At 42.3% G+C, this 22934-nt stretch overlaps 1 protein-coding gene across 2 annotated transcripts in view; it reads left to right on the top strand.

Annotated features, from left to right (window-relative positions):
• The window catches only part of NELL1 (neural EGFL like 1), a 1211404-nt gene that overhangs the window by 527424 nt on the left and 661046 nt on the right, over window positions 1-22934 (top strand). For both annotated transcript variants that reach the window (XM_082270280.1, XM_082270281.1), the window contains exon 12: window positions 7267-7395. In XM_082270280.1, the coding sequence (XP_082126406.1) occupies window positions 7267-7395 (129 nt within the window). The remainder of the gene's footprint in view (window positions 1-7266; window positions 7396-22934) is intronic.

Here is a 22934-nt window from a genome sequence, read left to right as displayed (position 1 = left end):
CATAAGGGGGGATATGATCACTATGTACAAAAATAAGGGGGGATATGATCTTCATGTATAAATACATAAGGGGGGATATGATCATTATATATAAATACATAAGGGGGGGATATAATCACTATGTATAAAAAATAAGGGGGGATGTGATCTCCATGTATAAATACATAAGGGGGGATATGATCACCATTTATAAATACATAAGGGGGGATATGATCTCCATGTATAAATACATAAGGGGGGATATGATCACCATGTATAAATACATAAGGGGGGGATATGATCACCATATATAAATACATAAGGGGGATATAATCACCATGTATAAATACATAAGGGGGGCATATGATCTCCATGTATAAATACATAAGGGGGGGTATGAGCTCCATGTATAAATGCATAAGGGGAGATATGATCACCATGTATAATTACATAAGGGGGGATATGATCACCATGTATAAATACATAAGGGGGGATATGGGGATATGATCACCATGTATACATACATAATGGGGGATATGAACTCCATGTATAAATACATAAGGGGGGATATGATCTCCATGTTTAAATACATAAGGGGGGTATGATCACCATGTATAAATACATAAGGGGGGGGATATGATCACCATGTTTAAATACATAAGAGGTCCATATAGTGAACTTGGTGTTGAGTTATTCACTTTAAGGCCATCACAGAGGACAAGGGGGCGCTCTTTATGTCTAGAGGAAAAGAGATTTTGTTTTCAAATACGGAAATGTTTCTTCACAGTAAGAGCTGTGAAAATGTGGAATAGACTCCCTCCAGAGGTGGTTCTGGCCAGCTCACTAGATTGCTTTAAAAAAGTCCTGGATTCTATCCTGGGTGTACATAATATAACTGGGTACTAATATTTATAGGTAAAGTTGATCCAGGGAATATCTGATTGCCTCTCTGGATCAATTGCGGGTATAGGATTGTGTATATGGGATTGTATGGTTGTGTTTTCTTTACTGTTTTTTGTTTTTTATTGGTTGATCCGGATGGACTTGTGTCTTTTTTCAACCCGACTAACTATGTAACTATGTAAAGCTGAAGTCTATACATTCAAAAAAACGAAAGGTCCAGTGCTGCCATGGACACGTCTCCATCCCTTTAAACATATGCAACAGATGAGAATTGAGCCCTGGGACTTTAAATGAAGTGAACACTGGTGGCCACTTAAAGTGAAGTAAACATATTGTCTGAATTTATTAAAAAGTAAACAGGAAATGTATTATATACAAAGAGCATAGAAAATTGCCAAACCAATTAGTAGTAACTACATGGTATAATACATGCTAGAAGATTATAATTGTGTTTATACATGGTGGTACAGAGGCATCTTTAAAACTCAACGCGTTTCGTGAGCTACCGCTCACTTCTTCAGGAGTGTATGCGCATAAAACATGTCTATAGAATATCAATTAAAAAATATGCATCAGAATGGCAAGTGATGTATTGCAAATCATAGGGGACCCTGTTAAGTGAACCCTGTACTTACAAATCGTCTGAGCCGGAATGACAAAGCAACATTCCCATCGGGTGGTGGTGAGGCACGTCTGGCCTGGGAGCTGAAGATGCAGAACTGGAATAAATCCTCTGGGGAACAGGTGGAGAGTGGATGTGACATACTGTATGTGAATTAGGGATCGACCGATTATTGGCAAAGTCGATATATCGAGGGCCGATATGCACTTTCCCCGATATATATCGGTATCGGCCCCACAACTGGCCGATATTGCCAATATTTTTGTGACGTCATTCTCCCTCACCTTGGACAGCCTCGTCTGGAGTCAGGACTATTACCTATATTTCGGAAAGTGCTTGTACCGGAGTGATGCCTGCATCTAGAGGCATCACCCCGATACCGGCATCCATAGCCGATAGTTGTAATGACAACCGATGCGGCTGAGACGCCGCTCGGCTGTCATTACAAGGAGCGGGAGGGGACGCCCCCCCCGGCCGCTTTCCACGGCTCGCCCGGGTCTCCTGTCCCTCCGGGAGACCTGGGCAACCAGCCTGCACGACAGCCGAAGACCCGAGCAAAGCCACATTCAGGTCTGATCAGGTCTCCATGTAAAAACCTAGAACGATTTCATAACATCCCTTCCGGGTACTGGCGCCAGACTCAAAAAAATGACAGCATTTCAAACAGCCAAACTTGGCGTTTTGAATGCTTTTAAGTGCAGAGGAGGGGTTTGGGGTCTATTAGACCCCCAGATCCCTCCACAAGAGTACCCATCAAGTGCTAAAAAATAAAAAATATATTTTTTTTAAATGTACGAAAATATTGGTCCATATCGGCTGTACCGATACGCGATGACCAAAATATCGGTATCGATATTGGCAATGAAAAAACGATATCGGTCGATCACTAATGTGCATTGAAAATATGTCCCTCAATATCCATAATCACAGTTTCTAGCTGTAACAAAAATGTGTATACGTCTAAATAGTATGTAGCAGTTTTTCCAGGCCAGTGGCCTGATATGGGTCTGCCATCGTTACCGGTTACCTCTCCAGCCCATGTGAGCTGCGGCCCTGGGTGTGAGAACTGAGACATTGACAACTCCGGCATCTTTGTTTTGTTGTTTTATTGTATTTAAGGGGAGGGGAGAAGGGAATGAGTGGGATACTTCTTTAGGCTCATCCAAGTACAACTTGGGACTTTATCCAGAAAATGTCTGTTAAGGCTGCCTTGATGCCAGCCGACGCTAGCCAACGCTCACTGACGCTTGAAACACTCTGTAACTTGAAAGAAGTGCTGAATCCTCGACTTTAATTCCAAAAGACTCAGGACTGTGGAGTATTGAAATACTGATACTGCAGCACTGCAAAGTCACTGACTACCCCCTCCCAGCCTTGCACTGGCTTGAGGCAGCTTGGTGTGAATTCCTGTATGGCTGCAACTCTCAACTGGTACTCTGCACAATTCAGGGCCCAAACTGCAGACGCCCCCTTTACACTTTTAGCTCTTCGGGGTCCACTGACTATGCACCCCCTCTGTCACTTCAGGGTCCTCAACCTAGGTACCCCCTTTACAGCTAGCTGACACTGGATCCCAGAACCTTCCCCGGAGTGGTCTCCTCTAACACTTCAGGCAGACCCCCAGGGGCAATCCTCAGTACTCACGACCTGTGTAGGCTTTCCTGGGACTGGACCCCTCTCGCTCTCCGCTGGTTCTCGGCACACCGGATCCCCTCAGCTCAACTCAGCACTCTCTGGGGAGCACACAGGGGCCCAGAGCCAGCAGAACACAATTGAACTGGATAGGAAGAGTGGCGGGGGCAGCCTACAGAGGAACCAATCTCCTCCATTTTTCTCCAGCAGCTACAGGGGGAAAAAGGAGGACAGTGATTTCTCTACATGCTGCCCCTCCTATCCAGGTGGACAGGGGAGCTGCACAGGCCCCCTGGAGCATTGGGCCCGGTTGCATGTGCAACCCCTGTAGTTACGCCCCTGACTCTTTTCCTTTTATTTGGCAATTTGTTGTGGATTGTTCTCATCCTTTACCACCAACATCTAAGCCCTGATGAAGGGGGAGTATCAAGCCCCGGAAATTTCATTTCTGACCTCTTCTCTTGTGCAATCAAGATTTTCTGGACCCATGTTAGATCCGTGGCACTCTCCTCCTCCTTTCTACATTCTGTAAATCCATTTTCGGCTAACCAATAGTTAATCATCCAAGAACTCCAGCTTCCATTTTTTTAAAAGAGCAGAGAGGAAACTCAAAACTGCAAAAAGCAGCTTTCAATTTGTATGTAAAGCAGCTTCAGTCGTCGGCACAATAAGCACAGAGTTTGGATTACGCGCTTTCATAGATTGTCAGAAATGGAAGAATTTTTTTTTTTTTTCTTTCTGACGACTCAGCTTCCTAATATATCAAATAATGTTAATGAAAGAATTTCGTACCTGTCCGTTCTGGTGAAGGAGTAACTGTGAAAACCATTTGGCGCGATTCAGAAAATAAAAAAGCAACTCAGCAGACCGCTATCTCGCTTACAGCGCTGGGATATTTCACCTTATTAAGATATACATGAAATTGCTGAACATTATTGTGTCTGCGCAGCTCGCTGGTGCGAAGAATTCATAAAAAAAAAAAAAAAAACCTATTCATGTTAATAATCTTTGATTGTGAGAAAATGTTTGTGAACCCTTTGGAATGTTCTGGATTTCATTATATATCGTTTCTACAATCAATGTCCTCCATCGTAGTCATAATAGAGATGTTCTTACTTAAAGTACAATTAAAAATACATTGCAGGTGCCTCAAAATGAAAGGCGTGAAAGTCTTAGAGTTGGTTTATCTTTAGAAAAGAGCCGCAGTCCAAGTAGAAAAGCCTGTCCCCTGCCAGCATGCTGTAGAGAAGGAGCCTTGCTCATTGTGTGGAAGCAGTGGTCTCTTTACACTACGTTCCCACCTATGCGCTTTTTAGTGCGTTTTCCGTTTTTCAACCATTTCTGGACTGGAAGGATTTACCCCCTTAACCCTTAACCGCTTCCGGACCGCATGTATAAAGCAGCAGGGCGGCCCTCCTGCCCGAACCGACATAGACCTACGTTGGTTGCATGCCTGCAGCTAGGGGGTGAGCGCATGTCGCCGGCAGCGCGCTCCCACCCCCACTCGTCAGCGGGGACTCCGATGCACGGGGCAGGCGGCTCCGATTGCTGCCTGACACCCGCGATCGCTCCCTGCTGAGAGAGGAGGACGGTCTGCTGTTGTAAACACAGCTGACCGTTCTTCTCCCTTGAATGATCACAGAGCGCCTGTGATCCTTCTATATAGGATCACAGGTCTCTATGATCATTTCACAAACCACGCCCCCCACAGTTAGAATCACTCCCCTAGGCTCACATTTAATCCCTTTATCACCCACAGTGTTAACCCCTTCCCTGCCAGTGTCATTATTACAGTAACAGTGCATATGTATAGCACTGATTACTGTAGTAATGTCACTGGTCCCCACAAAAGTGTCGAAAAAATGTCAGTCAGGGGTCCGATCTGTCCGCCGCAATGTCACAGTCCCGAAAAAAATCACAGATCGCCGCCATTGCTAGTAAAAGAAAAAAAAAACAATAAAAATTACATAAATCTTTCCCGTAGCTAGTAAACGCGATAATTTTTGCGCAAACCAATCAAAATACGCTTATTGCGTTTTTTTTTTTACCAAAAATATGTAGCAGAAAACAAATTGGCCTAAAATGTTAAAAAACGTATATATTTTTAACTATTTTATTATTTTATTATTTATTTTATTATTTTAATTAATTTATTAATTAATTTATTTTAATTTTTTGGGGGAATGTTATATAGCAAAATGTGAAAAATATTGTTTTTTTTTTTTTTTTTTCAGAATTGTCGCTCTTTTTTTATTTATAGCGCAAAAAATCAAAATTGCACAGATGATCAATTACCACCAAAAGAAAGCTCTATTTGTGGGGGAAAAAAAAGGGCATCAATATTATTTAAGTACAGCGTTGCACAACCGCGCAATTGTCCATTAAAGTAATGCAGTGCCGAATCGCAAAGTAGGACCTGGTCAGGAAGGGGGGCAAATCCTTCTGGGGTTAAGGAATTTTTCCTTTTATCAGCGGCAGCCCATAATTGCACTAGATTGGGTGTTGGCACACACCGGATAAAATAAGTAGGGATCACCGAGAATGTTGATCGGAATGATCCAACTATTGTACTCTTCTTTAATGTGTACTTTGTTCAATAAGAGCCCATTCACACTGCCGCGACTTGTCAGGCGACTTGTCAGCCTGACAAGTCGCGGTCGGTCGCGGTCCATTGAGTAGTACAGGACCCATTCTAATAGGAGCGACACAAGTCGCTCCGACTTAGAAAAAGGGTCCTGTACTACTTCGGGGCGACCTCGGAGCGACTTGCATAGACTTCCATTATGTGAAGTCCCTGCAAGTCGCGCCGAAGTCGCGGTGCACAGCGGTGCACGCGACTTCACAGATCGCCCCCCGAAGTCGTGTCGCCTCAGTGTGAACCGGCTCTTAAGCTTTTTGGAAAAAAATAAATAAATAGATTCCATTTTCCTAAGCGCAAGTACACTTGTGATTTATTGGTAGTGCATTTGGTCTTTCTTGTTTATTATTTATCTTTAACCACTTGCCGACTGCCTAACGACGATCTACGTCGGCAGTCAGCCCCTCACAGGCAAAGTGACGTAGGGCTACGTCACTAGCTGAGGGTCTAGGGAGCGAGCGCGCGCCCCCGGAGGCGCGCTCCCGCGTGGTCACGGACCCCCCCGCGCGTGTGACCGGCGGACCCGATGTCCGCCGGTCACTCTGCGATCGTCGCTGCAGAGGGAGAAAGTCAGGCGGCTAGTGTAAACAAGCCGCCTGTCATTCTCCCCTGTGTAGGAACACTGATCATACGGTTCTACTATGTAGGACCGTTGATCATTGTTCCTACAGCTCAAGCCACAGCCAATCACAGTTAGAATGACGCCCCTAGGGACACACAGCCCCTCCCTCACAAATAAAGTTAACCCCTTCACTACCAGTGTATTTTTACAGTAACAGTGCATATGTATAGCACTGATTACTGTAGTAATGTCACTGGAAACCCCAAAAGTGTCAAAAATGTCAGTCAAGGGTCCCATCTGTCCGCCCCAATGTCGCAGTACCGCAAAAAAAATTGCAGATCGCCGCCATTACGCGTTAAAAAAAAAAAATGACAAAAATCTTTCCCATTGTTAGTAAACGCGATAACTTTTGCGCAAGCCAATCAAAATACGCTTTTTGCGATTTTTTTTACCAAACATATGTAGCATAAAACAAATTGGCCGAAAATGTTAAAAAATTTTGATTTTTACATTTTTTTGGGGGGGAATTTCATATAAAAAAATGTGAAAAATATTGCTATTTTTGCAAAATTGTCGCTCTTTTTTTATTTATAGCGCGTGATCAAAAAATCGCACAGGTGATCAAATACCACCAAAAGAAAGCTCTGTTTGTGGGAAAAAAAAGGACGCCAAATTTGTTTAGGTACGGCGTCGCACGACCGCGCATTTGTCCGTTAAAGTCACGCAGTGCCGAATCGCAAAATACCCCCTGGTCAGGAAGGGGGTAAAATCTTCCGGGGCTTAAGTGGTTAAGCTTTTTGGAAAAAAATAAATAAATAAATAGATTTCATTTTCCTAAGCGCAGGTACACCTGTAATTTATTGGTAGTGCATTTGGTCTTTCTTGTTTATTATTTATCGTTAATAAATGTATTTTCTTTTATCATTCCAGGATATGATTTCTGCGCCGACGGACATCAGTGTGGAGAAAACTCGGAATGTCGGAACGAGATCACAAAAGCCACGTGCGAATGCCGAAATGGTTTTGTGCCGGTGCAGGGCGACCCAACTTACTGCGAAGGTAGGGACTCCGTTTTGGCTCGCCCTTTACACTCCTACGTTTTATGATCACCGGCTGCTCTTTCTGCAGCGAACTGGTGAGGTTTTCGTAGACTGGCGGCGGAGTCTTTGTTGGGCTGCGATGCAGTAAATGCTTTCTCCAAATGATTAGATATATCTGTGCAGAAAATGACAGGGCTCTTCCGAGTCAAAGCCTAAATTGAATGTTGACTTATGGGGAACATGGTGTAAGTTTGTTGCACTTTTTGAAGCCGGATTGGAAAGTACTTGCGTGGGAGGTTTTGTTTGACCTCGATAGCCTAATAACATTGTTTATCGGTGTGCCACTGTAATTACTCCGCCGCCGTGCACAGCAGGAGTGACCACAGGAAGAGTCTTCTCAATGTATCCAAAGCAACAGGCTGCCTGGCTGCATCTTAAAGGCCCTGTACACATACAATACAAGTTCTCCTGTATGTAAAATTATTGCAATCCTTTTGACAACTATGTGAAGCTTCTCATATCTGTACAGAGGGGAAGAGCTATAGCTTTTTTTTTTTTTTCTTATAATTGTAGCTGCCTGTTGCTTTCAACCAAGGCCGGGACAAGGGGAGGGCAGGAGGGCCGGCTGCCTTGGGCACTGTGGTATCATGTGAGGTGGGGGGGCGACCACAAGGAGGTTGGGGGAGGGGGAATTTGGGGAGTGGCAGGGAATAAGAATAAGGCTCCATTTACACCTGGGCGTTTTTCAGCTCCAAAAACGCTCAAAAAAAAAAAAAAACGTTCCAAAACGCCCAACAAGTAAAACCCCATTCATTTAAATGGCCCCTGTTCACATCTGAGCGTTTTAACGCCTGAAGCAAAACGCCTGTAGCTGAAAAAAGTACATGAGCTTCTTTTTGGGCTGATTACCAGCGTTTTTGATAGATGTCAATGCCTGCCTCCAAAAACGCCTGAAAATCGCGGTAAAATCGCAGTAAAAAACGCTACGCTCACGTGTGAATGCAGCCTTATTCTAGGATGGGAGTGGTGTGCTAGGAGTGGTAATTTGAGGGGATTTGTGTTTGGAAGGGGGGGTGGAGGAAGAAGATTTGTGCTTTTTTTTTTGGAGGGGGGGGATTTGTGCTAGCAGGAATGATTGGGGCTATTTGTGCTAGGAGGGGAAATTGGGGGGGTGGGGGACTTGTTCTAGGTCCAGTGGACTAGGGAGAACTTGTGCTGGGAGAGAGAGAATTGGAGTGGGGGGAGAGGATTTGTGCTCAGAAGGGAAATGCGAGGGTTAAAGGGTTTTTACTAGAAGTGGGGCATTTTTTCAGTGGGGCAAATGGGGAATGAGAGGATCAGAGCTGTGGGGGGTTGGGGGTGGGCATAGATTCATGCTGAGAAGGGGATTTCAGAAGGTGCAGATTTGTATTGGGGGGAGGGGGAATTGATGCTTAGGGGGTAAGCATGCAGATTAGAGCTTGATTTTTTTTTTTTGGGGGGAGATTTTTGCTGACACATATAGTAGGTGAGGTTGAATAAAGACAATAGTCCATCTAGTTCAACCTGTGTAGGTGTGAGTGGCTGTAATCATCTCACATACCCCTGAATGTTCTGATCCTTGAGATGTAAGTCTAAGAGTCTTTTGAAAGCCACCATACTTCCCGCAGAAACCACCTCTTGTGGTAGAGAATTCCACAATCTTGTAGCCCTAACAGTAAAGAACCCCCCACGTTGCCTGAGGTTAAAACGCTTCTCCTCTAATCGCATTGTATGCCCTCGAGTCCTCATGCAATCCCTTCGAATGAACAGCTTTTTTTCTAAGCTGGGATCCCCATTAAGATATTTATAAATTGCTATCATGTCTCCCCTCAGACATCTCTTCTCCAGGGAGAATAAATCGAGCGATTGTAGACGCTCTTCATAGTCAAGGTCCTCCAATCCCCTAATTAGTTTAGTTGCCCTTCTCTGGACTCTCTCCAGCTCCAACACATCCCTCCTGAGGACTGGTGACCAGAACTGGACAGAATACTCCAGATGCGGTCGGACCAGAGTTTTATAAAGTGGAAGGATTATAGTCTTATCTCTGGAATGCATCCCTTTCTTTATGCATGCTAATGTTCTGCTGGCTTTGGCAGCTGCCGCTTGACATTGCATGCTGTTTCCTAATCTATCATCAACTAAGACTCCCAGATCCTTCTCCATTTTTGATTCCCCCAAGGGTTCCCCTCCTAACGTGTATTGTGTTTTTATGTTTTTAGTCCCCAAGTGCAAAACCTTACACTTCTCCACATTAAACCTCATTTGCCATGTCGTTGCCCACTCAGTTATTTTGTCCAGGTCATTCTGTAGGATATCTGCTTCATGTTGTGAAGTTATTGCCCTGCCCAATTTTGTGTCATCTGCAAAAACTGATATCGAACTACTGATCCCGACCTCAATGTTGTTTATGAATAAATTGAACAAGGTTGGTCCCAAGACTGAGCCTTGGGGGACCCCGCTTACCACCTCAGACCAGTCTGAGTATGCGCTGTTTATTACTACCCTTTGGACACGCCTTTTAAGCCAGTTCCGTATCCAAGAGCAAACCCTGCTATCGATACCTGCAGACCTTATTTTATAAATTAAGCGCTTGTGGGGAACTGTATCAAACGCCTTAGCGAAATCCAAGTACACCACATCCACTGGTCTCCCCTATCTAGCTCACAGCTTACCTCCTCGTAGAATGCTAAGAGATTGGTTTGACAAGAACGCCCATTTGTAAACCCGTGCTGATTACTGCTGATGATGTTGTTGTCTTTAGCAAACTCTACGATATAGTCCCTTATCATCCCCTCCAGAAGTTTACATACTACTGATGTCAGACTGACAGGCCTATAATTTCCCGGGATATGCCTCTGGCCCTTTTTGAATATTGGAATCACGTTAGCTTTCTTCCAATCCCCTGGTACATCTCCTGTCCTAATACTGTCAGCAAAGATCAGGAACAGTGGTCTCGATATAACTTTACTGAGTTCCTTGAGTACTCTCGGATGTACGCCATCCGGGCCTGGTGATTTGTTTGTGTTAAGTTTATCCAGCCTTTCCCTGATTTCCCCCTCTGTTAGCCATAGTGGCAAGTCCTGTGTATTACTACTAACCATACCGTCATGGTCAGTGTATCCCTCCTTTTCCTGTGTAAAGACTGACGAGAAAAAGCATTCAGCACGGTTGCTTTTTCAGTATCCTCTGTAACCATCCTCCCATCATTGTTAATTATGTGTGCAATATGCTCTGCCTTAGTTTTTTTGCTGTTGATATATTTAAAGACATGATGGGGGGGTTGGGTGCAATTTAGCATGTTCGCCCTGGGCTCTAGATGACCTTGTCCCGGCTCTGGTTTTAACCATTTTAGGTTGAGTGACCTAAACTAAATCGAAAATTTGACATCAAAATTAACATCGCTTCCTAATGCTCTGGTTTCCGCTCACAGCCCAGAAATGTTACTGGTAAGTTCATTGGTAAATGACGAATCTGCTTCTGCTGTACGTGCTTCCTCAGTTGGATGGGAACATTAGATTGTAAGCTCCTTCGGAGGACAGGGAATGATGTGTAAAGCACTTCATTATCTGTCAGTTCTACATAAATACAGGAAATAAATTGGTTTCCAATGATTTTGTACTGTCGCTGGATACCTGATACAATTTAAGATGCTGAACAGACACTTTGGGGTTTTGCTGAATCTGCTTTGATATATTTTGTTATTCCGTTTGTGCAGATTGCTGTCATTGTTGTGCATTATTGTATATACCAGTGGTTGTCAACTTATGAGCTAAAGGTGGCCTCAAATGCAATATCTCCAAGGGGCCACACATAATGTTCAATATATGTAATGCTTGAGAGGAGTGTCGGACACTGCAGACCTAATAGAGGAAATGAGGGTCAGAGCAGAGGCGTAACTAGAACCTTCTGGGCCCCGGTGCAAGAAACCATGTTCTGCCCCCCGGCCTCTGGCCAGGGCCCTTCCCTTCAAGCTTGGGGCTCTTCCCACTGATCCTGGGGCCCTTTACTCTCATTGTGTGGCCCTTTATTACGGCCCCGCAGTGGGACTATTTCACAGGTTCTGCAGTGGGCCCCCGTCCTTCCATCTTGGGGCCTCCCCTGCCATTGTCCGGTTGCAAGTGTGACCTTTGCAATCCTGGAAGTTCACCCACTGGTGTCAGTAGTTTTTATTTGTTGGTATTTTAATTGTATTATTTTTTATCATAGCAGGACAACGATCCGAAACATCAGTCCAGACCTAAATCCAATTGAGAATCTGTGGCAAGACTTGAAAAATTCTGTTCACAGACGCTCTCCATCCAATCTGACTATTTTGCAAAGAAGCAGTGGCGGCTGGTGCTCCATGGGCCAGAAGGGGGACCCCCCGGACCACACCAGCTCCAGCCCGCTGCACACCTTAAAGCCCCCCCCCATCCAGTTGCCGGCTCACTCACCCTGACATGTGGAGGGCAGGCAGCGGCGGTGGTGGCAGCTTCCCCCTCAGTCTCCTCCGTGGGTCGGGCGTCCCCTGCGTCTCCTCCCTCCTCCTCCAATAGCATGGCTTCTCATTTTGGCCAATCGGGAAACGTGTCTCAGGACCCACTTCTGGATTGGCCAGGAGGAGAATCCATGTGACAATAGCGAGTATTCATTCGCTATTGTCACAAAACTGGGTGAGCGCCCCGAGCCCACCCTTTTTTGAAGCCTATTAGAGCCTCCGGCCCTAATCACGTGCTTAAAAAAAAACAAAAAAAAAAACCCCATTGGAATCCATTTCTCTCGGCACCCTGCATGTAGATTAGGGGGCCGAATGCATGGATAGGGGGGGTGGCGCCCCTGCGCCCCCCCAATGGACGGGCCGCCACCGTAAAAAGAATGGGCAAAAATGTCTCTAGATGTGAATAGCTGGAAGAGACATCCCCAAAAAAAATGTAAGAAGAGAGAAGAGAAAACTGAGCGCCAATCTAAGTGTAGCAATAAGATTCTTTAATGGCAAATAAAAGAGTGTTACTCACAAAGGTATGATAAAAACAGGCATCACAAGGTAATGGAGAGTCTAGGTGATGGTCATCCAGGGGGTCCTTCCAAAATCCTAGCGTAGCTGGCGCTGTGGAGGATGAGCTGCGATCTCCTGTGGAATGGCAGGGGACGTGCAGATCACTTGACGGTGGCTGGGTAGCGTGGGTCCGCAGGTAGAAGGGCCATGACGTCACTTCCTGGAGAACAAAGTGTAGAACAAACGGCGACGCGTTGCGGAGCATGCGCTCCTTCTTCCCCCCCCCTCCCCCCAAAAAATTTGCAGCTGTAATTGCAGGGAAAAGCGGTTCTACAAAGTATTGACTCCAGGGGGGGGATGAATAAAAACGCACGCCACACTTTTCACATGTGTATTTGTAAAACATTTTGAAAACCATTTCTCCTTTTCCTGCCACTTCACAATTATGTGCCACTTTGTGTCGGTCTATCACATAAAATTTACAATTACATTTTCGGTTGTAACATGAGAAAATGTGGAAAATTTCACAGGGTGTGAATACTTTTTCATGGCACTGTATATACCTTGTACTGTATATACTTCTCTTATTATCCAGGTCCCTTTTCTGTTATGAAGGCATCGTTCTGGGAAAATGAAAATGAAGGCAGAATTGATTTTATTTTTTCTTTCAACGACTGACTGCAAAGCAAACAATCGAGCCACATGGGAAAATAATTCACGATTGCTTTGTAAGAATGGCGATTGACTCTAATTAATGAGAATTAATAGCTGGCAGTATTGAAGTTGGAGAGCTTCTTGAGGAACCTTCCAACTGCAGGAGATTGTGTGCAGAAGGAAATGTCACATCATTGTGCGGATACATAGAAGTACATTAGAACAACAGAGAATCCCATACAGGAGGATCATTGGCTACTAATATGCTGTTGGTTTTGGCCAATCTGTGGGAGGGGCTATGCTAGGTAACAGACACCCAGCCTATCGTACAGTGAAAGGACCCGCGCTAAGAGCGTCAAAGAAAATATTCATGCCATATTAAATGTGACATCTGCTGTTGTCAGGACAATTGTCCATCAAACTAAACAAAAAAGGCAGAAAATTAGACAAGTGCAGAACAAAAACCACTTCTGGACCAGAAGGATTTACCCCCCTTATGACCAGGCCTTTTTTTGCAATTCGGCATTGCGATATTTTAACGGACAATTGCAGTCGTTGCAATACAATGCTGTATCCAAATAAAATTGATGTCCTTTTTTTCCCCCACAAATAGAGCAAAAAAAGGGCCTGGTCATTAAGGGGGCAAATCCTTCCGGTTGAGAAGTGGTTAATGACCAGGCCATTTTTTGCGATTAGGCACTGCGTTACTTTAACTGACAATTGCGCTGTGATGCAACGCTGTACCCAAATAAAATTGATGTCCTTTTTTTTCCCCAAATAGAGATTTCTTTTGGTGGTCTTTGATCACCTCTGCGATTTTTATTTTTTGCGCTATAAAGAGCGACAATTCACATTGTGCTATATAACATTCCCAAAAAAAAATATATAAATTTTTTAACATTTTAGGCCAATTTGTTTTCTGCTACATATTTTTGGTAAAAAAAAAAAAAATCGCAATAAGCGTATTTTTGATTGGTTTGCGCAAAAGTTATCGCGTCTACTAACTAGGGGAAAGATTTATGTCATTTTTATTGTTTTCTTTTTTTGTTTTTTTTTTACTAGTAATGGCGGCGATCTGCGATTTTTTGGTGGCATTTGATCACCTCTGCGATTTTTATTTTTTGCCTATAAACAAAAAAAGAGAGACAATTCTAAAAAAATGTATACATATATTTTACTTTCTGCTATATAACATTCCCAATAAAAAAAAAAAAAGTTAAAACTCCAATTTTTTTCATCATTAGGGCTCTTTCAGACGGCCGCTCCGCTGTTTGTGTCCGCTGCGGGACTTTTTTTTTTTTCACGGAGCGGATGACATTTGTGTCATCCGCTCCGTATGCCCGCATATCATCCCATCCGTTTGCGGATGATATGCAGACATAATGTAAGTATATGGCACTGCGGATGACACCGCTGACATCCAATTTTCCTTCCTTTCCGTTTTTTACACGGATGAAAAAATAGGGTTCTGTTCCCTTCCAAAAAACGGAACAGAACTGAAAGGAGGAAAATCGGATGTCAGTGGATGGTATTCCGCTGACATCCGCAGTGCCATAGACTTACATTATGCCGCAAAAAAATAGGATGATTTGCGGACAAGCGGAGCGGCCGTGTGAAAGAGCCCTTATAGTCCAATTTGTATTCTTCCACATATTTTTAGTAAAAAAAAATTCCAATAAGTGTATATTGATTGTTTTTCGCAAAAGTTATCGCGTCTACAAACTAGGGGAAAGATTTGTCATTTTTATTTATTTATTTATTTTTACTAGTAATGGCAGCGATCTGCAATTTTTAGCGGGACTGTGACATTGCGGCGGACAGATCGGACACCTAACTGACATTTTTGACATTTTTGGGGGGACCAGTGACATTACTACAGTAATCAGTGCTAAAAAATATGCACTGTTACTGTAATAATGACACTGGCAGGGAAGGGGTTAACACCAGGGGTGTTCAAAGGGTTAAATGTGTCCCTAGGGGGTGCTTTCTAACTGTGTGGGGGTGGGCTTGCTGCATGAACACAGAGATCTGTGTTCCTAAATAAGAGGATCCCTGTGTTCATTGCTGACAGAACAGCGGTCTGCCGTGTTTACAACAGCAGACCGACATTCTGTCTCCACGGGGAGCGATCGCGAGTGCCGCGGCTGCCAGACCCGCTGATCAGGTTCCCCTGTACGTCGCTTCGTGGGACCGCGAGTGGCGGCATTCACGCCCATTCGCCAAAGGGGAAGCTGATCAGCGGGGGGCGGCGGCCACGATTGACGTCGGGCACCTGCGTTCGCTCCCTGTGAAGACAGAACGGCAGTCTGCCGTTGTGAATACAGCAGATCGCTGTTCTGTCAGCAATGAACACAGGAATCCTCCTATTTAGGAACACAGGTCTCCGTGTTCATTCCATAAGTCCATCCCCCACACAGTCATAAAGCACCCCCTAGGGACACATTTAACCCTTTGATCGCCCCTGGGTTAACCCCTTCCCTGCCAGTGTCATTAGTACAGTAACAGTGCATATTTTTAGCACTGATTACTGTAGTATTGTCACTGGTCATCCCAAAAGTGTCAAAAATGGCAGTTAGGGGTCCGATCTGTCCACCGCAATGTCACTGTCCCTCTAAAAGTCGCTGATCGCCTCCATTATTAGTAAAATATAAATAAATAAAAATTACATAAATCTTTCCCCTAGTTTGTAGACGCGATAACTTTTGCACAAACCAATCAATATAAGCTTATTGGGATTTTTTTTACCAAAAATTTATAGCAGAATACAAATTGGCCTAAAATTATGAAAAAATTGTTTTTTTACATTTTTTTTATTGGGAATGTTATATAGCAGAAAGTGAAAAAAATATATATATTTTTCAGAATTTACGCTATTTTTTTTTTTTTTTATAGCGCAAAAAATACAAATCGCACAGGTGATCAAATACCACCAAAAGAAAGCTCTATTTGTGGGAAAAAAGGACATCAATTTTTTTCTGAGTATAACGTCGCAGGACTGGGCAATTTTCAGTTAAAGTAAAGCAGTGCCGAATCGCAAAAAATGGCCTGGTCATTAAGGGGGTAAAACCTTCCGGTCCAGAAGTGGTCAAAAGACCCCTGTGAGATGGGAGTAATGGAAAACAGGCATGTGGCTCTTGGGCTTGCACATTGTTTCTGGAGGTAATTAGCATACAGTAATGACATGGTAGCTAATCACAGAGTGCCGTTTTCATCATGCGACCTGAGCGCCGAGTGCCAATGGCGTCACCTCACCGAATACCGGTCCTAACCTGTGAAACGCGCTCCAGATGACAGGGGTTAATTGTTCTATTAGGAGCGTGTGTTATTCATTTGGTTACGCTGACTCCGGTGCCTCGCCGGAATAATCACTTGGTTGGTCGGGCCGCCCTCGCTCAGGTGCGTTGTACGCGGTCTTTGTTTCATGTGTGCACTGAATGTTAGAGAGAGAAAACATCGGCGTCATTCGATCTGCTCATTCAATGACAAAGGATTTATTATAGATAATTCTGATACATAAACCGTGAATGTCTCCGGAGAATTATGGAAATGTCTCCTGATGCAAATGAGCTTCTCAGTCTTCTATGGCTTGGGATAGGTTTCCTCGCTTGTTAGCAATTTTTACCAGCCTTTCTCCACCATTTCAACACAGAGGAACCCTTGAAATAAATTTCTGGTCTCGGGGAACCCCTGCTAGAAATCTACAACTTAGTGTGACAGTCAGTGGGAAGAATGCTCCTTACTCTTGTCATCATTGGGAAGAATCACCCCCCTTACAGATAGGTAAAAGGAACAATGGTATCATTGGGGACTTATCTGAGAGGCAGAAATTGCCCATTGCTCAAGGAACTCCTAGCAACCTCAGGAGGAACCCTGGTTGAGAAACCCTGATTTAAACCAAGTGGGCTTCGTCCCAACCAGAGAGGCTGGAGGTAATACAGCCAAAGTTCTTAATCTGATCCATGTAGCTAACACATCCCATTTGCCCATCGTATTCTTAGGGACGGACGCTGAGAAGGCCTTCGACCGCGTAAACTGGAAATTCATGTTCGCGGTCCTTAAACACATTGGACCGCGGATGGAAGGAAGGAACAATGGTGTCATTGGAAACTTATCTGAGAGGCAGAAATTTCCCATTGCTCAAGGAACCCCGAGCAACCTCAGGAGGAACCCCGGGTTGAGAAACCCTGGTCTATACGTTTCATAGCAAAAGAATAATTTTCAGGATAGACGTTTCATAGCAAAAGAATAATTTTTTACCTGAAGCAATCAGTTAGGTTGCATTCACATGTCAGCGTATTGATCGCGGGCAGAATCGCCACGATTCCAGTCAGTCAAGTCAAGGGTCCGATCTGTCCGCCGCAATGTCGCAGTCCCGCAAAAAAAATCACAGATCGCCGCCATTACGCGTTAAAAAAAAAAACACCAAAAATGACAGAAATCTTTCCCTTTGTTAGTAAACGCAATAACTTTTGCGCAAACCAATCAAAATACACTTATTGTGATTTTTTTTTACCAAACATAGGTAGCAGAAAACAAATTGGCCAAAAATTTTTAAAAAATTGGGGGAATTTCATATAAAAAAATGTTAAAAATATTGTTATTTTTTCAAAATAAACGCTCTTTTTTTGTTTATAGCGCAAAAAGTAAAAATCGCACAGGTGATCAAATACCACCAAAAGAAAGCTCTGTTTGTGGGAAAAAAAGGACGTCAATTTTGTTTGGGTACAGCATCGCACGACCGCGCAATTGTCAGTTAAAGTCGCACAGCGCCGAATCGCAAAAAGTGGCCCAGACGTAAGACAGCAAAATGCTCTAGTGGTAAAGTGGTTAAACATTGAATTTCCATCTTGGGGGGGCCTGTTTTTTTGGGGGGTTTTGAACCCATTCATGACCAGATGATATTTAAGTTTCAATTTTGCAATTTCAATATGTTTCCGATAACTTGACAATCACTTTACGCTAAATTATGTTTGCATTTACTATTTTTTGTATTTTTTTTTTTTAATGATTGTTTATTTATTTTTTTTTTTTAACTGACTGTGGACACTGGGCGTGTTACATATGTCCAAAAAAAAAAAAAAACTTTACTGAAGTACACGGAGCATGTGAAGTATACACATACCTTCTGCTCCTTTGTGGCATTCCTAGTTGGCTCCTGCTGGCAAAATGGCAGCCAGGAGTTGCTGTGTAAATTTAGCAGCTATAAAAGCCTCTGACACAGTGTTTATAAATATTGTTCAGAGAAAGATAGAGAGATACAAGGTGACATTGTTTACAAATATTGCTCAAACCATAGATAAAGAGATACAAAAATTGTTTATAAACTTTGTTCAGAAGGGATATAGAGAGATACAAAATGACATAGTTTGTAAAATATTGTTAAGACAGGTGATTGAGAGGTACTAAGTAATATTGCTTATAAACATTCAAACGGGAGATAGAGAGATGCAAGGTAACTTTGTTTATAAACATTGTTCAGACAGGAGATAGAGAGTTAAAAAGTAACATTGTTTATAAACATTGTTCCAACAGGAGATAGAGAGAAACAAGGTAACATTGCTTATAAACATTATTCAGACAGGAGATAAAGAGATACAAGGTAACATTGTTTCTAAACATTGTTCAGACAGGAGATAGAGAAATACAAAGTAACATTGTTTATAAACATTGATCAGACAGGAGATAGAGATATACAAGGTAACATTGTTTATAAACATTGATCAGACAGGAGATAGAGATATACAAAGTAACATTGTTTATAAACATTGTTCCAACAGGAGATAGAGAGATACAAGGTAAAATTGCTTATAAACATTATTCAGACAGGAGATAGAGAGATACAAGGTAACATTGTTTATAAACATTGTTCAGACAGGAGATAGATAGAAACAAGGTAACATTGTTCAGACAGGAGATTGGGAGATACAAGGTAACACTGTTTATGAACGTTATTCACACAGGGGATAGAGAGATACAAGGTAACTTTGTTTATAAAGATTGTTCAGACAGAAGATAGAGAGATACAAGGTAACGCTGTTTATAAATGTTATTCACACAAGAGAGAGATACAAGGTAACTTTGTTTATAAACATTGTTCAGACAGGAGATAGAGAGATGCAAAGTAACATTGCTTATAAACATTGATCAGACAGGAGATAGAGATATACAAAGTAACATTGTTTATAAACATTGATCAGACAGGAGATAGAGAGATACAAAGTAACATTGTTTATAAACATTAATCAGAGGGGAGATAGAGAGAAACAAAGTAACATTTATACACATTGATCAGACAAGAGATAGAGAGATACAAAGTAACATTGTTTATAAACATTGATCTTTAAAAAATGTCTACAAATCAAGTGGTATTATTTCAGTTAGGTGCCCTTCCATCCTTCCATTATGTGAGAACGTTCTCATGCAGTTAAACTTTGTTTTCTAGACACAGCCAAGAAAACAAACTTTGAGGCAGTTTAACAAATGTGATTGAAAATGTCTAGAAAAAAAAAAGAGATGTTTCAGAGCCATCAGCATCGAAGAACTAAAAATGGTAAATCTATGGCGGGAGTGAAATTAAGATCCATACCGTAATCTCCACGTGAAGATTAATGCTCGCGATTCTGCCCTGCCACTTTAATATTTCATAAATGCAATCTCAGGTTTTTTTTTAAATGGATAGAAGATGGTGATTATCCCGGACTTACTCATCTCCAGCCCAGCAGAGGGGAAGACGGAAGCCAGGAGCAGACGTGTGCCATGGGACGGGCCATCCATCACCGCACCTAACGGGAGTTTGATTTACAGTCCCGGGGTAATAGATTATACAGAGATATCCGTGTTCACCTGTTTACCAAACAGTGTAGAAATCAGAGGGGGTATCTATCTATCTATCTATCTATCTATCTATCTATCTATCTATCTATCTATCTATCTATCTATCTATCTATCTATCTATCTATCTATCTATCTATCTATCTATCTATCTATCTATCTATCTATCTATCTATCTATCTATCTATCTATCCTTCCTTTCTCCCTATATCTATTATTTCTTTCTTTTTTTCTTCCTTTCTCCCTATATCTATTCTTTCTTTCTTTCTTTCTTTCTTTCTTTCTTTCTTTCTTTCTTTCTTTCTTTCTTTCTTTCTTTCTTTCTTTCTTTCTTTCTTTCTTTCTTTCTTTCCCTTCCCCTCTATCTCATAGCTCTCCATCAAGATACAGTATCTATCTATCTATCTATCTATCTATCTATCTATCTATCTATCTATCTATCTATCTATCTATCTATCTATCTATCTATCTATCTATCTATCTATCTATCTATCTATCTATCTATCTATCTATCTATCTATCTATCTATCTATCCTTCCTTTCTCCCTATATCTATTATTTCTTTCTTTTTTTCTTCCTTTCTCCCTATATCTATTCTTTCTTTCTTTCTTTCTTTCTTTCTTTCTTTCTTTCTTTCTTTCTTTCTTTCTTTCTTTCTTTCTTTCTTTCTTTCTTTCTTTCTTTCTTTCTTTCTTTCTTTCTTTCCCTTCCCCTCTATCTCATAGCTCTCCATCAAGTTACAGTATCTATCTATCTATCTATCTATCTATCTATCTATCTATCTATCTATCTATCTATCTATCTATCTATCTATCTATCTATCTATCTATCTATCTATCTATCCTTCCTTCCTTTCTCCCTATATTTATTATTTCTTTCTTTTTTTTCTTCCTTTCTCTCTTTCTTTCTTTCTTCCTTTCTCTCTTTCTTTCTTTCTTTCTTTCTTTCTTTCTTTCTTTCTTTCTTTCTTTCTTTCTTTCTATATCTTTCTTTCTTTCTTTCTTTCTTTCTTTCTTTCTTTCTTTCTTTCTTTCTTTCTTTCTTTCTTTCTTTCTTTCTTTCTTTCTTTCTTTCTTTCTTTCTTTCTTTCTTTCTTTCTTTCTTTCTTTCCCTTCCCCTCTATCTCATAGCTCTCCATCAAGATACAGTATCTATCTATCTATCTATCTATCTATCTATCTATCTATCTATCTATCTATCTATCTATCTATCTATCTATCTATCTATCTATCCTTCCGTCCTCATTCTTTCTTTCTCTCTATATCTATTCTTTCTTTCTTTCGCATTTTTTTTTTTGTATTTTTCTTTTTTCCTTTCTATCTGCTCAAAGGGGGGAGAAGCAATGCAAACTCACGGACTCCAGTGGCTCAGTCACTCACGTTCCTACATACAGCAGGCTTTCTTCTCCTCTCAGTGGCCGCGGTAGATCCTGGCAAGCTTCAATTACCTCTCTTTGCCTGAGGAGGAGCCTGGTTGTGAAAGAAAAAGTTTGGGCAGTAGCTGATGCATTTTGGAAACAAGTTCTGTGGACCGATGAGGTTAAAATTTAACTTTTTTGGCCAGAATGAGCAAAGGTACGTTTGGAGAAGAAGGGGCACAGAATTTAATGAAAAGAACCTCTGTCCAACTGTGAAGCATGGGGGTGGATCAATCATGCTTTGGGGTTGTATTGCAGCCAGTGGCACAGGGAACATCTCACGAGTAGAAGGAAAAATGGATTCAATAAAATTTCAGCACATTTTGGATGGTAACTTGATGCCATCTGTGAAAAAGCTGAAGTTAAAGAGAGGATGGCTTCTACAAATGGATAATGATCTTAAACACACCTCGAAATCTACGGGGGATTACATCAAGAGACGTAAACTGAAGGTTTTGCCATGGCCTTCACAATCTCCTGACCTCAACATAATTGAAAATCTATGGATAGACCTTAAAAGAGCAGTGCGTGACAGAGAGCCCAGAAATCTCAAAGAACTGGAAGACTTTTGTAAGGAAGAATGGGCAAAGATACCTCAAACAAGAATTGAAAGACTCTTGGCTGGCTACAAAAAGCGTTTACAAGCTGTGATACTTGCCAAAGGGGGCAGTACAAGATATTAACTCTGCAGGGTGCCCAAACTATTGCAGATGCCATTTTTTGGTTTCCTGTTATTTTGAAAGTGTAAATGATGGAAATAAAATCAAACTTTTGTTAACATATTATAAGAATGTCTAATCTTTGATGCCTTTTGGAGCTTTTTCCATCTTTCCTTGGCTTCTTTATGCACATTAATACAAACTTTTACCTGGGGTGCCCAAACTTTCGATCCCCACTGTATGCGCCCCATTCCCCCTGCTGTCCGGGATCCCAGTGTGCCCTTTTCGCTAGCTGTTCTGCCATTTTCCTTCCTCTCCTCTCCCGTCGGCAGCTACTGAGGGCACAAAGGTAGGTTTTTTTCAGAATAGTAAGCAGGGGATACCAACTGCTCACTGTGGGGTGCAGATATTGCCTTCTAGCTGCTATTCACTTGAATGGGTCTTGTTCAATGGGGGTATCATGTCTGCCATGGCTGCAAGGCATAGCATCATGGCATTACATTTTAGTAAAAATATAAAAATGTAATATTTTTGGATGAAGGAGGGGCCCTTTCAGGTTTGCTGTACGGGGCCCCCGTGATTTCTATCAGCAGCCCTGTAGACCAGTCCCTGTCCTGGGGACCATCCTAACTCTCAGCCCCTCAAATTATAAACCTTAAATCCTAAAGTATTATGCATCTAGAGTATGCCAGAACCTTGAAGGAATGACACTATGGCAGTGATGCTCTGGAACAACTTGGCCTCGGCCTGCGGATCACATGAGGCTGCGGGAGAGATAACAGAATGCTTGACCCTCTAAATATCATGTTTTCTAGTGGATATAAGCCAAGAGCGAGCTGGATGGCCATAAACAAGCCATAATGGATATAAAGCGACAACGATAATGTCCTCGAAAATGAATTTCTCAGCAAGGGCAGCTGGACAAACGCTAAAGGCTGAAGAGCGCTGTCTTTTTTGTACCGCTGTCTTCCTGTTTTTGTTTCTGCAATAGAACTGAGTAA

This window comes from Pelophylax lessonae (assembly GCF_965119305.1).
Source record: "Pelophylax lessonae genome assembly, chromosome: 10".
Taxonomy (NCBI): Eukaryota; Metazoa; Chordata; class Amphibia; order Anura; family Ranidae; genus Pelophylax; species Pelophylax lessonae.
This window is presented reverse-complemented; position numbering and strand designations above follow the sequence as displayed.